The 21,314-nt window shown below is 46.2% G+C and overlaps 1 protein-coding gene across 1 annotated transcript in view; it reads right to left on the reverse strand.

Moving 5' to 3' along the window:
• Kiaa1549 (KIAA1549 ortholog) overlaps window positions 1-20,658 on the reverse strand; it is a 78,064-nt gene extending 57,406 nt beyond the window's left edge. The window contains exons 1-5 of the mRNA XM_059257018.1: window positions 20,577-20,658; window positions 12,348-15,050; window positions 9,986-10,074; window positions 8,595-8,772; window positions 762-889 (exon numbers count right to left, since the gene is read on the reverse strand). Coding sequence (XP_059113001.1) covers window positions 762-889; window positions 8,595-8,772; window positions 9,986-10,074; window positions 12,348-15,050; window positions 20,577-20,658 — 3,180 coding nt within the window. The remainder of the gene's footprint in view (window positions 1-761; window positions 890-8,594; window positions 8,773-9,985; window positions 10,075-12,347; window positions 15,051-20,576) is intronic.
• Between the last annotated feature and the right edge of the window lie 656 nt (window positions 20,659-21,314).

The following is a 21,314-nucleotide window of genomic DNA, read 5'->3' on the forward strand; positions in this document are numbered from 1 at the left end:
GGGACTGTGTTAAAGGGTCGCAGGGTTAGGAAGGTTGAGGACCACTTGTTAGACGGAGACGCCACATCCCAGAAAAGCCCCATTACAGAGGTGGAGCATCTCAGGCGTGAAAACTGAAGTGCCCCAAAGTGCGAATCTTTCGGAGCGTCATCACTGATGCACAGAACATTTTAGATTTGGATCATTTCCTATTTTCAGGTTAGAGAAAAGTGAGTGAAGTCTATGCAGAATATCCCAAATAAACCCAAAGGCTCCGTCACCTGACACAATTCCAGCACCAAGCCCTTCAGATCTAGGACACTCACACTGTGGGGAAAGGAAGTGCATTCACACATTGCCTCGTTGATGGTACAGTTAAGATCATTCCTTAGGGAAACATGATTGAATTTCCTGCATACGACCAGCTCTTCAACTCACTGACTCCCTGATTCGCAGTCACCCTGACATCTCTGAAGTCATGCTGTGGACTCCATGCCTTACCCAAAGTCAACCCTGGCCCACACGAGTTGGGTTCCCGCCACTGAAGGACACATCCTTTTCTGCACCTCCCTCCACCCCCAGGGTTTCTCTGTGTAGCTCTGGCTGTCCTGGAACTTGCTCTGTAGACCAGTGTGGCCTTGACTTCACAGAGATCCACCTGCCTCTGCCTCCTGAGTGCTGGGATTAAGGGCGTGCAGCACTACACCCAGCATGGAGGACGCATCTTAAATGAAACACCGTGGAGGACAGGACACTCTGCCCTGTGGCAGTGGCGCACTCACCTGCACTGTGAGGTTATATGGCCCCTGGTGTTTCCTCACTTCAAAGAGAGCTGTCATCAGGCCTTTCTCAACGCTCTGGGTGAAGTTGCAGAAGCCAGTATCCACGCTTGGAGGCACGAACTGAAGTACTGAAAGAGAAAGAGCAGTCCAGTCCCGTGAATGAGGTGCTGTTTAAAGACCAGGGATGACAGGAGGGGATAGAACTGACACAAACTAATGCATCCACTGTCTGACTAAGCACCACTTACTTTTATCTTATGTGTGGGGGTGTTTTGTTTGCATTTATGTCCGCATGACATGTGTGCAGAGGCCAGAAGAGGGCATAGTATCCTCTGGAACTGAATTTACAGATGCTTGTGAGCTACTATATGGGTGCTAGGAACTGAATCCCAGGCCTCTGCAGGAGCAACAAGCGCTCTTAACTGGTGAGCCATCTCTCTAGGCCCCAATTTTTTTTTTAAGATAGCCTTGTGAAACATACTTTTTGTTCTTATTTAACACAGTAATTATGGTGAGTGACAGAAGTCTGTTTTCTTTCTTCTACATATTTATGGTTAGGCAGTAACATTTTAACACACATACACAATGATGTATTTGTTGCTCAGAAATGTATTATTTATATTGGGACTGTTCAAAATTCTCCCGCCGGGCGGTGGTGGCACACACCTTTAATCTCAGCACTTGGGAGGCAGAGGCAGGTGGATCTCTGTGAGTTCGAGGCCAACCTGGGCTACAGAGTGAGTTCCAGGAAAGGCACAAAGCTACACAGAGAAACTCTGTCTCGAAAATCAAAAAAAAAAAAAAAAAAAAAGTAAAAAAAAAAAAAAAATTCTCCCTACCGGTTATTTTGAAACACACAGCTGGGGGCTGGAGAGATGGCTCAGCGGTTAAGAGCATCAGCTGCTTTTCCAGAGAACCCAGGTGTAATTTCCAGAATCCACAGGACAGTTCACAATTATCTAACTCCAGTTCTATGGAATCCAATGCTCTCTTCTGGCCTCTGAGGGCACTACACATACATGGTGCAGAGATACATGCAGGAGGAACCCTCACATACTTAAATAAAATGAAGGTTTTTTTTTTTAAATTAAATATACAGCTTACTGTTGTTGAGCACATTTCTCCTACTTTATCAGACACAAAGAAACTCCTACCCAGCTGCACACTGGAGGGGTTAGCGCTCCTCACTCTACCTTTCCTCCCCAGACTGTCTGGAAATCACTATTCTACACCTGACTTTCAGATCTGCTTCCACAAGGTAGGTGAGAACATGTGGTATTGGGCTTTTTGTTTCAGATAGTTCACTTAGTATAACATCCTCCGGTTCCATCCATGCAAACTGGATAATTTTGTTGTTTGTGGTTGAATGATATTCCAGTACGGACATATGCCACAACTCTTCATCTGTTCATCTGTCAATGAACACACGGGTTGATTGCCTATGTTGCGTACTGTGAATATAGCTGCAAAAAGACACAGTGAAGACCTCTCTCCAACATACTACCTTCATTTTGTTTATGTGTGTGTGTGTGTGTGTGTGTGTGTGTGTGTGTGTGTGTGTGAGAGAGAGAGAGAGAGAGAGAGAGAGAGAGAGAGAGAGAGAGAGAGAGAGAGAGAGTGAGTTTACTGGACAATACAGTAAACTTCTCGTTTTCTATGATGCCTGTATAATCAACATTATATGATCGGGGTGAAAGTAAGACAGTCTGAACTATATAGCAAGACCCTGTCTTCAAAAACAAAACAAAAAAAGCAGAGCCTGGAGAGACAGCCCAGCAGTCAGCAAAAAGCCTCCCTGTTCTTGCAGAGGACCTGGGTTCAGGTTCCCGGACCCACAGCAGGGGGCTCACAACATCCTGTCACTCCAGATCCAGGGGATCTGATGCCCTTGGGCCTCTGAGGTGCACATAAACTCATTGCAAACATATACACACTGTGTGTGTGTGTGTGTGTATGTGTGTGTGTGTGTGTGTAATTAAAATAAAAAAAAAAAAATCAAGGCCAGCAGGACGGCTCAATGGGCAAAAGCTCTTGCCATCAACCCGATGATCTGAGTTTGATCCCAGGAAACCACATGGTGAAAGAAAGAACTTAATCCCACAAGTTGTCCTCTAATCTCCATGTACATGCACACACACACACACACACACACACACACACACACACACACACAAATCCAAATAAACAAAACACAACACGTGTGAAATCACCTTTCTCTGTGTCCTTTTTTTTTTTTTTTTTTTTTTTCAAGACAGGTTTCTCTGTGTAGCTTTGCGCCTTTCCTGGAACTCACTTTGGAGACCAGGCTGGCCTCGAACTCACAGAGATCCACATGGCTCTGCCTCCCGAGTGCTGGGATTAAAGGCGTGCGCCACCACCGCCCGGCTTTCTCTGTGTCCTTAACAGCATGGGCTAATATCATCTTTTAGATAAGCTTTTCTGAGGCAAGAGGGTACCTCATGGTTTTTGATGTACATTTCCCTGATTAGTGGTGCTAGGCATTTTTTTCATATCCTTATTGGTCATTTGTATATCCTGCTCTATAAAATGTTTATTTTGGCAATTTTCTCCTGGCCATTTTCCCATTGCTTGTGGGAGGGGTGTGTGTATACACAAACACACACACACACACACACACACACACACACACACACACGCATATGGATGCCAGAGATCAGCGTCAGGTGTCCTTTTCAATTGCTCTACACCTTATTTTTGAGACATGGTCTCTCACTGAATCTGGACCTTGTTGATTTAGCTAGACTGGCTGGTTGGCAAGCTCAGGAATCCTCCTGTACCAGTGGCCCCCCCTCCCCCCAGTGCTGGGGTCACAGGGGCTTTCCACCCAGCTTCTACATTAGTGCTGAGGTCCTCACGGCTGCCTGCCGGCATGGCAAGCTCTTTACAAACTAAAGCCATCTGCTCAACCTGCCCATTTTTAAAATTAGATTACTTAAGGGGTTTGCTGCTCGGTTGCTTGAGCTCCCTGCGTATTCTGGAAACGGATGCCTTGTAAATGGTCTCTCCATTCTGCAGGCTGTTTCTCCACTCCGTTCCCTGTTACTGTTGCTGTACAAGAGACTTAATGTGAACCCATCTGTCAGTTTTTGCTTTGGGTACCTACACGTTTGTGGTCATATCCAAAAAGAAAAAGAAAAAAGTCCTTTGCCCAGACCATTATCCTAAAAGCATTTCTCCAGTGTCCCCTATCAGTTTGACAGGTTAAGATCCTACAATTTGGTCTCAATTCAGAGGGCTTTTTTTTTTTTTAAGTATGGTGGGGTGGGGGGATAGGAAGAGAAAGAGAGAGGTCTAGTTTTTTTCTCCTTCATAAAGACATCCAGTTTCCCCAGTATGGTTTACTAAAAAGACTATACTTTCTTCAATACATGTTCTTGTTGTTTCCGAGCTTTCTGTTCTGGTGGTCTCCATGTCTGCTCTTCCGCAACACCATGACGGTTTGGTTATTATCACTTTGTGACATATTTTAAGACTGGGTACTATGCCTCCAGTACTCTTTTGTTCAGGCTACTGTGCCTGTTCTCTTTGGGGGATTTGTTTTGCTTCGGGTTCCATACAAATTTCAGAAGCCCTCTTCCCTTATACCTGTGAGGACGCCATTAGCCCTCCCTTATACCTGTGAGGACGCCATTAGCCCTCCCTTATACCTGTGAGGACACCATTAGCCTCCCTTATACCTGTGAGGACACCATTAGCCCTCCCTTATACCTGTGAGGACACCATTAGCCCTCCCTTATACCTGTGAGGAATGCCATTAGCCCTCCCTTATACCTGTGAGGACGCCATTAGCCCTCCCTTATACCTGTGAGGACGCCATTAGCCCTCTCCCTTATACCTGTGAGGACGCCATTAGCCCTCCCTTATACCTGTGAGGACACCATTAGCCCTCCCTTATACCTGTGAGGATGCCATTAGCCCTCCCTTATACCTGTGAGGACGCCATTAGCCCTCTCCCTTATACCTGTGAGGACGCCATTAGCCCTCCCTTATACCTGTGAGGACGCCATTAGCCCTCCCCCTTATACCTGTGAGGACACCATTAGCCCTCCCTTATACCTGTGAGGAATGCCATTAGCCCTCCCTTATACCTGTGAGGACGCCATTAGCCCTCCCTTATACCTGTGAGGACGCCATTAGCCCTCTCCCTTATACCTGTGAGGACGCCATTAGCCCTCCCTTATACCTGTGAGGACACCATTAGCCCTCCCTTATACCTGTGAGGACACCATTAGCCCTCCCTTATACCTGTGAGGACACCATTAGCCCTCCCTTATACCTGTGAGGAATGCCATTAGCCCTCCCTTATACCTGTGAGGACGCCATTAACCCTCCCCCTTATACCTGTGAGGACGCCATTAGCCCTCCCTTATACCTGTGAGGACGCCATTAGCCCTCTCCCTTATACCTGTGAGGACGCCATTAGCCCTCCCCCTTATACCTGTGAGGACGCCATTAGCCCTCCCTTATACCTGTGAGGACGCCATTAGCCCTCTCCCTTATACCTGTGAGGACGCCATTAGCCCTCCCCCTTATACCTGTGAGGACGCCATTAGCCCTCCCTTATACCTGTGAGGACACCATTAGCCCTCCCTTATACCTGTGAGGATGCCATTAGCCCTCCCTTATACCTGTGAGGAATGCCATTAGCCCTCCCTTATACCTGTGAGGACGCCATTAGCCCTCCCTTATACCTGTGAGGATGCCATTAGCCCTCCCTTATACCTGTGAGGACGCCATTAGCCCTCCCTTATACCTGTGAGGACGCCATTAGCCCTCCCTTATACCTGTGAGGACGCCATTAGTGGTTTCACAGGAACTGCAACGAATCTACAAGTCACTTGGTAGTACAGACATTTTTCTTTTGACTTTTTTCTTTAACTTCTTTTCCAGGTAATCCATTAATTTCTTTTTCTTTAGGGTTTACTGTTAGAAAGTTACTGTGTTCTTCAAGGTACCACGCTGTCCTGTTTTTTTCATCTACCCCGTGTCCCTATATCAATATCTGCTTGCCTACTGGAGTCATTGCCTCCCTCATTTTTAAAATATGCTTTGTTTTTAATTACGTGCAAATAAGGTGCAGGTGCCTGTGGAAGCCGGAAGAGGGCGTCAGATGCAATGGTGCACAGCAGCCGTGAGCCACACGAGACAGGTGCTGGGAAACAAATTCACGTTCTCTGTAAGAGCTGTGTGCATAGGCCGGCAGTGGTGGCGCACGCCTTTAATCCCAGCACTCGAGAGGCAGAGCCAGGTGGATCTCTGTGAGTTCGAGGCCAGCCTGGTCTACAGAGCGAAATCAGCACAGGCACCAAAACTACACAGAGAAACCCTGTCTCAAAAAAAACAAACAAACAGAAAAAGAGCGGTGTGGCCTTGGAACTGCCTAGCCATCTCTCTATCACCATCCTATCGCTTTTATGGGATGCTTCCACAATCAACGGCTTTTTCCTGCCACGTGTCCTACAGTGCCACCTGGAAACATCATGCTGCTGTGCTCTCCGTACAGTGTCTGCAAAACTCCTTCACCTAGACTCAACACAGGCTGTGTCTCCAAGCGTCTTCATGGCCGAGGCTGCAGAGGCTATGAGACTGTACCACCAACTGTGGGCTACACGTCCATTTCCACAGGTTGTTTAGGAGAGAGGCTACCCCGCTGGGTCATGGTGGGTGACACTCTAGGTCTGAGGAGGCAGAAAGCTCTGGTGGGATGAGGGCTACAAACTGGATTTACTTTGAGGGCATCTCTGAGGGCAAAGCTGCTTAAGGTGGGCTAACAAGGTGTTTCCCGGGTCACAAAGCAGGATGTGTGCCTGCTCCACAGCGGCTCAACGGGCAAGTTCCTGAGATGGGGCTACTCAACTGCTTCTTCAGGTTACAGGGTGATGCTGACTGGCTGCTTCCTGGAGCCAAGGATGAGTCCTATTACTTCTAAGTTTCATCTCATAAAAATGTAGAAAGCCAACTTTTTTACCACATGAACACATGCATGTGAAGGTGAATGGCATGCTTTTGGGCTCAGCAACTCAGGAGGCTAAGACAGAAAAACCACTTGGGACCAGGAGTTCAAGTCCAGTTAAAAATCTACACATTAGAAGATGTACCTCATAAACGTTTCAAATATATATAATATTTATTACAGATGAATTATTAAGTACATGTAGATGAAACGACATGACATCTGGCGGCATATTAAAATATTTTTTGTGTGTTTTTGTTTTCGAGACAGGGCTTCTCTCTAACCACCTTGGCTGTCCTAGAACTCACTCTGTAGACCAGGCTAGCCTCCAGCTCATAGAGATCCACCAGCCTCTGCCTTCTGAGTGCTGGGATTAAAGGTGTGAGTCATCACATCCAGCTCATTAAAGCATTCTTGTGTCTTCAAAAAAGTTTTATCAATTTTGCTTGAAAACTTGGTAAAAATCTTGATTATTTTTAAGCTTATTAAAACATATGTGAACTTAATGTTATGTATTCTAATTTGTACATGATTGAAAATGTCCATAATGAAAGGTTAAATAAGGCATTAAGCGATTACTATTAACTTTAGGGAGTGTGATGATACGGATAGATGTGCATCTGTGTTTAATAGTCCTCTTCCTGTAGAGGTACAGGCTGAAACACATGAGTGACATTTTATGGTCCTTTAAGATTTACTATAAAATAATGGAAGGAGAAGTGAATAGGAGAGAAGGTAGAAAAAGTTTGACTAAGAATTGAAAATTGTTATGATTGGGGAGACAGTTCAACCAATAAGGTGCCGTGCCTTGTATCCCCAGAACCCACGAGAGAAAAACCCAAACACAGTGGTGCTTATAATCTCAGTGCCAGGGCGGCTAAGTCAGGCAGATCCCTAGTCGGTGAGTTCCAGGCCAGTGAGATAGCCTGTCTCAAAATACAAGGTGGACAGCACCTGAGCAATAATTCCTAGGTCATACTCTGGCCTTCACATGCATGTACACACATGTGCACCTACCTGCACATAATACACACCAAAAAAAAAAACAAACAAAACAAAAAGTAACTAAAAAATTGTGGAGACATATAATGGCACATGGGGTTTCGTTAAACTATTTTGTGTACCTTGGCTTTTTTTCATAATTATAAAGCTGTTGTTACTGTTGTTAATTAAGTAACTGGCCCAGGTGCAGTAGCCCATGAATGAAGTCTCAGCTACTCAGAAGGCCATGTCAGAAGGTTTGCTTAAAACCAGCAGCTCAAATCCAGACTAGGACCATGGCAAGACTGTCACAATAAATTAATGAATAACTTTAAAACAATACCCAATTTAGCCGGGCGGTGGTGGCGCACGCCTTTAATCCCAGCACTCGGGAGGCAGAGCCAGGCGGATCTCTGTGAGTTCGAGGCCAGCCTGGGCTACCAAGTGAGTCCCAGGAAAGGCACAAAGCTACACAGAGAAACCCTGTCTCAAAAAACCAAAAAAAAAAAAAAATACCCAATTTAAAAACTATTTGAGATTGTCTTTATTTTTATGTGTATGCGTGTCTTGCCTGTATGCGTCTATGCACAACATGTGTGCACAATCCTCAATCTTTACATTTATTGTATGTGTGTGTGCACACACATGTGTGCACATGTATACAGAGATCAAAGAACAACCCACAGGGTCAGTTCCCTCCTTTCGACCACGCGGGTTCCAGAGATCAAATGTGGGTCTTCAATTCTGACAGCAAGTACCTCCGCGCGCTGAGCCCTCACCAGCACGTGACCCGCCCCCCCCCCAATTTTAAATACATAAATATTTAAAAAAATAAAAGCCTACACACGAACCCAAACATCTATACTGAGTTGTCTCACCTGTTTGAACTTGAAACCTGGGCTCCGGCACGAGGAAAGACGGTTTCACAGACAAGATTAAAGGAGTCTGGTCACGTACAAGTTTACTGTTGATGAGGACATTGATGACCGATATTGCCGTGTAAATAAAAGGACCGGATGTTACCAGAAAAGTGAAGTCTGTGAACAGTTCATAAACCTAGAGAAATAAAACATTTTAAAAAGACAATTCAAACTTAAAGAAAACTGTTGGGTAGAAAAAAATAATGAGTAAAATTATATAATTATATATATACATGTATACATATATATAAAATCAGCAGCTTAAATGGGTGGATAAATGCTTCAAAGATAATCAAGATTTTTATTTTATGTATTCCTTTTATGTTATCCCAACTTTCACAAAATAACACAAAAGTACAGGAACAAGAAAGGCAGCCAGTAATACGGACTGGACAGTGCGTTACGGAAAACTCAAGATTTTTGTCATGTTTAACCCACACCTAAAGGAGCAGTCGTTTCATTGAGTCCACTGTTTAAAATAACACAATGACAGCCACTTACACAATTTTAAAGTATATGAAGGCCACAGTAAAAGCAGAAGAATGGGGGAAGCTAATTTTAAATGCATTTCACTTAATATGGGGAACATCGTTCCAATGTGTAGTCAGTAGAAAAAATATTAGTGAGATAGTCTACATTCCTTTATTTGGTGCAGTTTTGAGATCTGGCATGCAGTTTACATTCACCATGCATCTTATTAGTTCAGGCCAGGCTCATGGCTCTGGTTAGACAGGGGGCAGGACTAGTAGAATACGGCTTTCTGAGCTCATCTGGGAAAGGGACACCATCAGTGGGTGTAATGTGATCAGCGTAGAAATCCATCTCAGTCACATTGAATGTACAGAAAGATACAAATGTACTCCACTCTGAAACTTAACATAAGCCCAAGTCATTTATTTGTTTGTTTGTTTTTTTTTTTTTTTTTTTTTTCCGAGACAGGGTTTCTCTGTGTAGCTTTGGTGCCTTTCCTGGAACTTACTCTGAAGACAAGGCTGGCCTCGAACTCACAGAGATCTGCTTGGCTCTGCCTCTGGAGTGCTGGGATTAAAGGCGTGTGCCACCATCACCCAGCCCCAAGTCATTGATTAAAGTAACTCAAGGATAGCAATACTGTTAAGGTCGCCCCAGACTATGCTGCCTCTGGTCTGAGAGCCTCTTCATTCCAACTCTACAAACACACTCCTCACTGCACAGGGTAAAATGACATGTGAGCACAGATGCGGAGGAAAACTGCATACCTGGAGAGGAGTGAGACAGAGAATTCAAAGTGCAGAGCCTAGGGCTCTTACCCTGCCCCACGAGACCCAACAAGCACGTCAGATACCAGACCCCCACACTCAGGGTCTCACCTTCAGCTCCACCGCACGGTTGAAATGAATCCTCAACACTTCTTTGATTGACGTAATGATGTACTCCTGCACAGCTCGCCTGGCCAGCACTACAAAGGAAAGCCAATCACCAGACACATTTTAGTGCTATTATGAAGCATGAAGATGTCACCTCAGGAAGCCATGGCTGAGACGAAGCATGCTAGCAGCTTGTTTTGAAATACAAGGCCCAGACTAAGGACAGAGTAGAAAGATCTAAGTGCTGTGAAGTATTATAGGAAATGGCCCGACGTGTTGAGAAAGTTGGTGGGTAGGACCGGAGAGCAGCAACTGTGGTCCACCCAGGGGACAGGGAGCTTCCAGTCCCCACTTTCTTCTCAACAAGTAACAGAATTTCTCCAGCTATGCACCTAACGGCAAAGGGTGAGGCTTTAAAAGCTCTCAGAAGTAATATTTTTAAGATCATTAAGATGCTACTCAATGAACTGGTGATATCATCCTCCACAGAAGGAGGTGTTCCAAGCAGCTGCCGGGGAGTGCTAACCACAACTGACGGGAGAAAATGTCTTTACAAAGTCCAAGTTGTAACATTTTATACAGGAAATAAAATATTTCTCATTCCCAAGTCTAGTTCTTTCTATTCACATAAAAGTCCAATTTAAAAATCTGTACTGGGGCTGGAGAGCTGGTTGTGTGGTTTGGAGTACACGCTTGAGGAGGACCCAGGCTGAATCCCCAGCACCCACATCAGGCAGCTCACAACCTCCAAGGTCAAGGTTTAAAGCCCTCTCCTGGCCTCCACAGACACCTGTAAACACACACACAAAGTATCTTTAAAAAATAAATAAAAATATAAATCTGTGTCTGTGAGTGTCTGTAAACCTTCCCTTCTATCCCATGGTGCTTTTCCCTTCCCTTCCATTCCATCGGTACAACTGTAATATAGCTAATGTTGTTATTCTGTTTTAGATTTAATTTATGTACGTGTGTCTGTGAATTACATAGGGCTGCAGGTGATTGTGGAGAACAAAAGAAGTCGGTCAGATCCCCTGGAGCTGGAGTTACAGGGAGTTGTGGGGCGCCCAGCAAGCTCTTTAACTGCTGAACCATCTCTCTAGTCCCACCATTCAATTTCCCATTATCCTATCTCAAATTATTAAAACTTGAGACAGAATCAATCCTCATTCAGTCATTATAAAAACAAATGCTTAAGCTATTTGACTGTTTCTCTGGTAAATCAGTGACATGTAGTAAAAAGGTGAGGAGTGTGTCTTTAGTTCCTGAAGTCATCATAACAAATCTATGCCCCCCATCTAACTACCTTGGCTGATTCCACCAATAGCCAACTGCCCTGGCCTGCCAGGCTCTGAGAGGACCAGACGAGGTCATGAATGGTACACAGGAAATGAAATGAGAGGGGAGGAATGAAGGAGGGAGAGGGGAGCAGGAGAGGCCAAACTCAGGGAAAGCAAGGCGTAACAGAAACCCAAACTCCGAAGAACTCAATGGAGACAGGAGGTGCACACCACAAATAGCCCTGTGCAGCGAATGAACCACTCAGGATAGCTAAGTGCTACTCAAGGAGCCCCACTGCCCATCACCAGAACTGCCACCTTCTCTGGTTAATCTGAGGAAGACAGGACACTGCAACCCTGTGAGATGGGGACATGAGTCTGGGGAACAGGAACCATCCAGAAACATGTATCACACAAACTGTTTTCCAACTATCTACAGTTTCTCCAAGGCCAAGAGTAGAGAGGTTCAGAGACCTTCAAAGGATGCCTGGCTCCCCTCAGTGGAGGTCAGCGTCCAAGCATCTCCCTCCAAGCCAGCAACACCCGTCACGGGTCTCTGCATTATTATGGAGCTCCACCCCCTCCCCCAAAAAAATCACCTCTATCTGTCTAGACTCTCTCCCTAGCAGACAGCTACCAATAAGAAAGAAGCCAGTATTAAAAATCAAACATGTTTTGCTTCAAGCATGCTATGTATATGCATATGCTGGGCAATGAGTTCCAAAGCCAAAGATACTACCAAAAGTTCTACAGCTCACTTAAATCTTTTATCTGTTCTTATGGTAATTACTAACTAGTATGCAATGTTGTGTGGTCATTTCCTAGATGCCATGTATTGTATACATTTAAATCCTTACAGTAACCTAAGAGAGCCTATGGTCCTGGTTTAACACTTGTGAAAGCAGATGAAGAGACTAAGTGATTGGACGGCTAGCGTGAGGCCGGCAGGGGAGGAGGACTGCTACCCACAGGTTGTGAGAGACCAACACCTACTCTCATAACCACGATGGTGTGTCTCGTAAGGACTGCACACAAACACCTTAGAGAAGTCCCCTACCTCAGAGAGGCGACTGGAAGCAGGGCCTTACCAGTTGTGATCAAATAGGCATCGGGAACTGTAATATCACACACATATGGCGGCTTGGCTGTGGCCAGTGCTGGTGTACCAACTGTGGCTTCGAGCGTGGAGGTGGTCACAGGACCGAGGGAGGGCTGGGGAGGGGGTACACTGTTCCCCTGAGGGTTCTGACTCATAGGCTCGCTGTTCAGAGCAGAGTCCACAGTATCACCAGGGGCAGTGCTGGTATTGGGCATGCTTGGTTCCGGGGATGGACTTGGTTCTGGGGAGGTGGTGGGTGGTGAATCTGTGGGTGTCAATGATGAGCCCATGACTGGCTTTGTGGGCATAGGTGAAGGGCTTACTTCGGAAGCAAGAGATGGGGAGGTTGACAGGAGTAAGTCAGAGATCGACTCTGTGCTGGTCGGAATGACACTGGAGGATATGGGTGAGACAGGTGTGGAATGGTCTGTCACACTCACACTGCCATCGGAAGGTGTCAGAGTCAAGAATGGAGATGACCCGGTTAAAATGGGTGTCAAATGGAAAACAGCTGGCAGAGATGAGAAGTGAGTCCCAGTAGTTGAGATGCCAAGGGTGGTCTCGAAGCTGGAGGGCACCAGTGTGCTGCCTGAGGACCCATGGGGAATGAGTGGCAATTCAAGGACAGAGGTAGCTTCCGAGAAAACTGAGGTAAGATGCACACCAGACTCTATCAGTGAAACTCTCCACGCTTCGGCGGCGAACTTGCGAGAATCAGAGGGGGAGCTTGAAAGTGGGAGCATTTCGGAGTGACTGGGAAGAAGAGTGACCGTCTTCATAAGAAGGTCTGAACTTGACCAAGGCTGAGATGGCTCTAGACTTGTGGGCTTAAGAACAAAAAGCTGAGGTGACTGCAAATTGATAGAGCTGGACAATGAGAATGTCTCAGCCACGGTGGGAGGAGGCTGAGAAAGGAAAGCTGATGGATCAGTTGACGTCAAAGATGGGTAAGCAAGAAGATCTGACCGTGAAGGGGCCGGAGTGCTGAAGTCCAGGAGCGGAGCGGAGTAGAAGCTGGATGTGGAATCCAAAAGACTCCCAGACTCGAGTTGCAAAACGCTGGTAGGTTCTAGGTCAGCAAAAACTTTAGACTCTGCCGAGGAGGCCAAACGGGAAGAGGTGAGAAGACTTGGGTTTCCAGCTGGAAGGGATGGCGTGGTTTGATTTGCTGTCAAAGAGAGAGATGACTCAAAATGGACGCTAGGGATGACTGAGGACAACAAATAGGTCACACTGGATGGCATCACTAGATCCCTGGTGACGGAGAAGCCAAAGGTGGAATCAAGCGAACTTGGTGTGGAGAGGTGGCCATGGGAAGGGTACACCTGCGTGGCGGTAATGCCGCTCATATCCACCTCAGGTGACATGTCCAGGCTGACCTCCCACAACCCCACAGATCTGGAAGAAAGGGAGACGACAGGTCTGGAAGGGAAAAGGGTATTAAATTCTTGAGGATCTTCAAGTTCAGAGAGGTCTGTGCCCACGCTGCTTGATGGCGAGAGATGGCTTGCTTCCACTGAGGCGGTAGACAGAGCTTCATGCCCGTCCCCTGATCCCACCTCCTTCTCTGTGAGGCTCCTGGACAAAACTTGCTGAGGTGATGAGAAAACACAGGACACACACCATGTGTGTGGTCTCAGGGAAGCCTCAGGGTTCAGGGCATGAGGATGGTCAGTAAAACTGGGGGCTGTGGCGCTGTGCGGTGATTCTAACGTTTCCCCGGCCTCGCTAGAGAGGAAGGGGTTATCTGAAATGCCAGCTGGTTGGGTAGCAAAAGACACGGATGAAAGCGGGGTGGACAATACAGCAGAAAGCGGGCTGGTGAAAACGGGATCTGTAGGTGACGTGGTTACAGTGGGGAGCGCTCTTAGAGAGATGACTTCTTCCCGGCGTTCACTCCAAGCAGTGGTCCCATTAGGATTTCTGTCTGTGCTTGTGGCCAGGACACCCATTAGAGGCTGTGAGACCTCCCACAGGGGAACAGATGGCTGCTGAGTCACGCCATCGCCTACCGGCTGAGGCACGGATATCCAGGAGCTGAAAAGGAGGTTTTCCACGCCCTCTGTTACGGAAGCTACCGTCTCTGGCAAAGCCTTGCTTGATAACTGGCTGTGAATTTCCGTAGGATGAAGCACCAAACTCCTACTAGGAGTTGGAATGATGCCCTCGGATGTGAGAAAAGCTGACCAAGAAGTGCTGAAATCACTGGAGGACTCCACGTGGACGGTTGCCTGTTGCGCTGTGCTCCGACATCCAGACAGCACTTCATCCTGCAGAGAAATCGTGGGTAGCAATGGAGTCATCCCAGGCTCCGGCATTTCCTGGGGTGGCTCTAGTGGGCTCGGTGAGGCAGACTGCATTGGGGAAGCCACCCCTGAAGAGGTCCAGTGAGCATCTGGCAAAAAGTTATCCATCTCGTCGTCATCAATGGCCACCTCGTTACTCGTCACGGATCCATACTGTGCCGCAAAGATGCTGTGCTCTGCTGTACTTTGAGTCTGTTGTCTGTGGTTTAAAAAGGCTGTATCAAAAGTAGTGGGAGATGGAGAGGAGAGGACCAGGACAGAGATGCCTGGCTGGGACCCTGGGGCAGTCTCTGATAAGGCCACATGAGCGCTGGGCATGATGCTCGTCTCCGGCAGGAACTCCTCGGGACGTAAAGAAGGGTTGTGCTGTTCCAGGGAGAGTTCATCTAGCAAGAAAAGCAAAGTTGAGTTAGCTGCCATGCAAAGAGGTCACTTCAGATGTAAAAAATCTACTCATTCAGAAAATACCCATTCACTAGGGCTGGAGAGATGGCTTGTTGGTTAAGAGCACTGGCTGCCCTTGCTGAGGACCTGCATTCAGATTCTAGCACCCAGGAGGCAACTCACAACCTTCTGTAACTCCAATTCCTGGGGATCCAGCACCCTCTTCTGGCCTTCTGCAGATACCAGACACGTAAAATAATGCAAAAAAAAAAAAAAAATGACACACATAAAATAAAAAGACATATAAAAAATATCTGTTCACTATAAATAGCCACAATTTGTAGAAATGCTAGTTGGAAGCTAGACAATGTCAAAAGCAGCATCAGGGCCATCTATACAGAGTCACAAACCTGAGCACTTCCTTCATTTAAGCCTGCATGTGTATACACACCCACAAACCTTACTTTATACCGTCATACCCACAGAGCCATTTGTCCCAAATGTGTGTGAAATGGTGCAAATAATCTTTAATCCGTTCTATTTTATGACTGGCATCTTAATAAGAGGGGGAAACGTGGATACACACATACAAGAAAGAGAGCATGGAAATATGAGAGTACATCACGGTGGTGTAGCCCCAAATCAAAGGCTGCCTGCCAATCATCAGGAGCTGGGAGGGGAGGGCCAGCATGGAGCAGATTCTCCTTCGCAGCCCTCAGAGACAATCAACTGTGCCAATGCCTGACCTTGGATTTCTACACTCCAGAAAGTAAATTTAAGCCCCAAAGGAAAATGTCTACCTCAACTTGGACTCTTTTGTAGCAATTTTGTAAAACATGTCCCCAGGTTTAGAACCTACACATCATTTCTATGGTCCTAATAAACTGTTTAAGAGTCCTAATTTAAGACAAGCCAGGTCTTCAATGTCTGTCAGAGGGTGACATAAATTTTCCTCGGGCTAGGCATGGTATCACATGCATGTTGTCACAGTGGCAAGAGGATCACTTGAGGTCATCAGTTTGAAAGCAGCTTGGCAACATAGTGAGACCACCTCTTAAAAGGAAAACACACAAAAACATGGTCAGACACACACACACACACACAGTCACACCAAACATCACTTTCCTTAGCTACAGATCAAATAAATAGGAGCACAGAAATAAAAATTACGAAACACATAAGGAAAGAGGATACCATTAAAATGCTGAGAGGAAATCCAGGCATGGTGGCCCACACCTTTAATCCCAGCACTCAGGAGGCAGAGACAGGATAGATCTCTGTGTGTTCAAGGCCAGCCTGGTCTACATAGTGACTTCCAAGACACCTAGAGCTACATAGTGAGATCTTACTTCAAAAATCAGACAAACAAACAAAAAAGGCTGAGAAAAACCCCAAATAAAAAGTCAGAAGAGCCGGGCGGTGGTGGCGCACGCCTTTTATCCCAGCACTCGGGAGGCAGAGGCAGGCAGATCTCTGTGAGTTCGAGGCCAGCCTGGTCTACAGAGTGAGTTCCAGGATAGGCTCCAAAGCTACACAGAGAAACCCTGTCTCAAAAAAAAGTAAGGAGAACCCCCATATATGAGATCTACAGACTTCAAATACTGGAATTATGGGATATGTGTTTATGTTTAATTTACATAAACTAACAGAAGGGCTAAATATACGAGTAATGAGAAAGAGAATATGAAAACTGGCCAGAAATATTTAAAAAGGAAAGAGCATTCAGAAATGAAAAATATTCTAATTTGAGCCAAATGTGCTGGCTCACACCTTTAATCTCAGCACTCAGGAAGCAGAGGCAGGAGGATCTCAGTAAATGTGAGGTCAGTCTAGTCTACATAGAGAGTCCAGGACAGCCAGGACTACATAGAGAAACCCTATCTCAAAAAAAAAAAAATTATAATTAAACATTTACAACTTAGTATGCATGTAACAGCAGTTTAGACACTACTGAAGTGATTTTTAGTGAATGGAGGGAGAAATAGCTAAAAACTATACTCAGAACTGGGAACAGAGAAACAAACAAATACAAAATAGAAAACAATAATAGTAATTTTTTAAAAAACCCAAAACAATAGAGCCAGAAAATGCAGCCGCTAGTACTGCCTACTGCCAAGGCTGACAACCTGAGCTCAGTCCCAGACACCCACAAGGTGGAAGACAAAAACCAGGTCCCAAAAGCTGTCCTCTGACCTCCAAGAGCACGCCATAGCCTACTGTGGCACATGGGGACACACAAAGTAATTTAAAATGTAACAGTTAAAAAAAATAATTAGAGATATTAAGTGGCATGAAGACAGAACGAGACGCTCAAACAAGTTTATCAAAGTTTTAGAAAAAAGCCAATCAAAAGAGTAGTAGGGCGAGTGGTGGTGGCCCACGCCTTTAGTCCCAGCACTTAGGAGGCAGAGGAAAGAGGATCTCTGAGTTCAAGGCCAGCCTGGTCTACAGAGTGAGTTCCAGGACAGCCAGGGCTACCCAGAGAGACCCTGTCTCAAAACAACAATGAACAAGCCAACAGGAGGAGGGTGCAAGGCAATCTTCAGAGACAGTACAACTTTCTAAACTTCCTAAGAGATACAAAGCCATCAATTCAAACAGGCCACAAAGTCACAAGCTGGGCATTTTTTTGTTTTTGTTTTTGTTTAAAAAAAAAAAAAAACACACACACCTACAATAGAGTCCATGGGACACCAAAGACAAGGAAAACCACAAGCAGAGCCAGAAGACAGATGATGGCAGGTAAATGACCACACAGCCACTTCACAGGACAGAAGCCAGACCACAACAGAACAAAACTTTCAAAGTGCTGAGAGAAAACATCCGACACTTTAGATTTGCATACCATGAAACCTCTCTATCAAAAAGACACATAAGAGGCTGGAGGTGACGTGACAGCCTGAGTTCCATTCCCGGTATAAAAAGCCAGGTGTGGTGGCACACGTTTGCAATCCCCGTTCTAGAGAGTGGAGGCGGGAGGATCCCTGGGTCCCACTGGCAAGCAGCCTAGCCTAATTGTTAAGTTGCAGGCCAGTGAGAGATCCTGCCTCAAACGGTGAGGTTGGGCCAGCGAGATGGCTCAGCAGATAAAGGTGCTCGCCTTGAAAGCCTGGTGCCCTAAGTCTGATCCCTAGGACCCACATAAAGGTGGAAGGAAAAGACTGGACTCCACACAGCTGTCCTCTGACGGCCACAACTGAGCTGTAAAACAGGCATCCACACGTGTCACACATATGTACTACTAATAATAATAAGAATGATTTCATAAGTAAATCTCTCTTTTTTTTTTAGAGTAGATGGCTTCTGGGGAACAGCACCCAAGGTTATCCTCTGGCCTCCACAGACACACATGACTCATGTGCACACCCCTGCACACACACAAGAAAATACATAAATAGGAAACAAGGGGTGGATATTATACCAATCAAAGACCGTAGGTAAAGGAGTCTCTGAACTAGAATACCCTTCAGGAAGGAACGCTATCATCCCTGGTGAGGGGTCAGGAAGAAAAAACAGAGAATAAGTGACAACCTATGGTAAGGTACAAGCAAGGGGTGCCGGTATACATCTGCAATAACGCCGTGCATAACCAGTGCGGGTTTTTGTTTCAAGACAGGGTTTCTTTGTGTAGCCTCGACTGTCATGCACAACCAAAAATCCGTGCGTTTTTACAAAATACACTTCTTATCCAGCTACACTAGTACATCTACAGAGATGCTGAGACACAGACAGCAGAGGGTCTGTGTGTGTGACACCCTGCCCCGGCACCACCCTCCCAGCCCCGTGGAAATGGCAGCTGGGATGCAAAACCAAGTTCTGTGATCAATTTTGAGAACAGACAGTAACTTGTAAATAATAGTTAGACTTACGGGTGACACTTCTGATTCCCTTAGCATCTGAAAAGTCACACTTCGCTGTGGCATGACTTTGAAAAGTGAACGCATAGGAGTGTAGTTCAGTCCCGGAGCACGGTGAGAAGGCAGGAGGCCCTTGGTTTAATCTCCAGCACTGAAGAGGGTTTGAATGCCCTGGAACTGGAGTTACAAGTGGCTGTGAGCTGCCAGATGTGAGTTCTAGGAACTGAACCCAGGTCTTCAGCAATGGCAGCAAGTGCTCTCAACTGCCGAGCACTTGACTGTCTCCAGCCCCTAATCAAAACAAACAACAACAACCCTGTTTCACGGTGACATCATTAAGCTTTTGCTATCTTCTGTACAGCCTAGCTGTAGGGTTTCCTGTCTATATGCTTTTATGTCTTAACCTGCCACGTACCAAGCACAGGCCAAAGACTAGCTATTCTTCTCTATGGTTTAAAAAAAAAAAAAGCATACATTTAAAAGGTTATAAAATTCTGTCCAACTGTGTTAATACACATTTGAAAGTTTGTCTAAGATAAGAATTTATATGTCTGGTTTTTTGTTTGTTTGTTTGTTGTTTTTGTTTTTCAAGGCATGGTTTCTCTGTGTGGCCTTGGCTGTTCTGGAACTCCCTCTGTAGACCAGGTTGGCCTGGAACTCACAGAAATCCACCTGCCTCTGCCTCCCGAGTGCTGGGATTAAGGGCATGCACCACCACCGCCCGACTTTGGTATGTCTGTTTTAAAACTCTGCCATGTGGGCTGGAGAGATGGCTCAGAGGTTAGGAGCACTGGCTGTTCTTCCAGAGGACCTGGGTTTGGTTCCCAGCACCCACACGGCAGCTCACAACCATCTGTAACTCCAGTTCCAGGGGATCTGACTCCTCTTCTGACCTCCAAAGGTTCCTGCACACATGTGGTACAAAGACATACACTCAGACACATACTCATAATAAAACTTTTTTAAATAATAAAAACACTCTGCTATAACGTGCAAGAGCCAAACAGAAGACAAGATCCCTTCTAAAATGAGAAACGCATCTTCGTGTGAACCAGAAGGGTGTAAGTCGTGTGAACTAGAAGGGTCGTAAGAGATAAAATGCAAGGAGCCTTGTTCGGGAGCTGATTTGTGAACCCAAAGAGCTGACGCAAAAGAAAATTGAAGGGCCTGGATGAGGAACGGCGAAGGGGTCAGAAAGATTAAAAATAAACCTCAAAGTCCCCAACTGAAAAAGAGCAGGCACAAAAAATCTCCCCACCGAGGACGGGAAGGTGCCAACCTAGGAGGTTTTATTCTCTCTGCCAAGCCCCGGGGGAGAGTCACCAGCTCCGAAGAGACAGGCAGCTGCAATGCCATGGGGAATTACCTCTGCAGTTAATTCAGGAAGAGGTTAGAAATCCCAGGTGAGGCTCTCTCTCCACATAAAAGGCATCAGGGACTCTCATTTCAAGCCCCGGAGATCAGTTTCCAAGCTATAAAAGCTTTAGATTCCCCAAGAGTGAAAGGGTTTTTTTCTCTTTGATGACAGAGAAGGGAGAGGGGTTGGGGAGAGGTGCTGTTTCTCAGGCACTAACGTGGGCGTGCAAGTGACGTGGGCGTGCAAATGATGAGGGGCCTTGTTAAAAGCTAACGCTGCCAGCGACTGGGCCGTATGCTTCTCTCCCCACTGACCCAGGTCTGAGAGCTCGTCCCCAGGGGCCGGTGTGAAGGCAGTACTTCCCACATCACCTTCCCTGGGTGCCCACTTGGCCATGCTAGATATGATTCCAGGCCAGAAACTGCCCCATATGTCCTCTTCACCACGCCAAGTTTGCTCGCAGTGATTAAAAATTAGTGACAGAGACACCCAACTGTCTGTCTGAGACTCATGCAGGCAAAACAAAGTGGCATTCTGAAATATGTTTTTAAGTCGTTTTATTCTATCTCAACTCTCTTCTAACTACAGCAGAACCGTGGAATCATGGACTCTTCGTGCAAACGGGATCCCTTGAAGACCCCAGCCAATCCCAACCCGTCACAAATGAGGCTTACAGGGTTTAAGTCGGCTTGCTGAACACATCCCCACCTGCAGGTGTATGTGTTGGGGGACAGGGGGTAAACAGGCTGGAAAGGCAGTTTGGTAGACGCTTCACAGCTCACCATGTTTTACCAGTCCATTTTACCAAAACTGTTGATAAAGAAAGTTGAAAACATCTCAGACTGTGTTGTGTTATGATTGAGCTGAACGCACATGATAAATGTGGCTACTGGAATCTACACAAAGGGGCCTGTTTTAGACTGAGTCCCACTGCCAACCTATGGACACCTCCAGGCCACAGGCCTGAGGGCTGGCAAGAAAAGACATCTCTGAGTTGGCCTGGGAAACAGCAAGGTCACCCACCTCTAAAGAGCTTTAATCCAAATGGAACT

This window comes from Peromyscus eremicus, chromosome 3 (assembly GCF_949786415.1).
Source record: "Peromyscus eremicus chromosome 3, PerEre_H2_v1, whole genome shotgun sequence".
NCBI lineage: Eukaryota > Metazoa > Chordata > Mammalia > Rodentia > Cricetidae > Peromyscus > Peromyscus eremicus.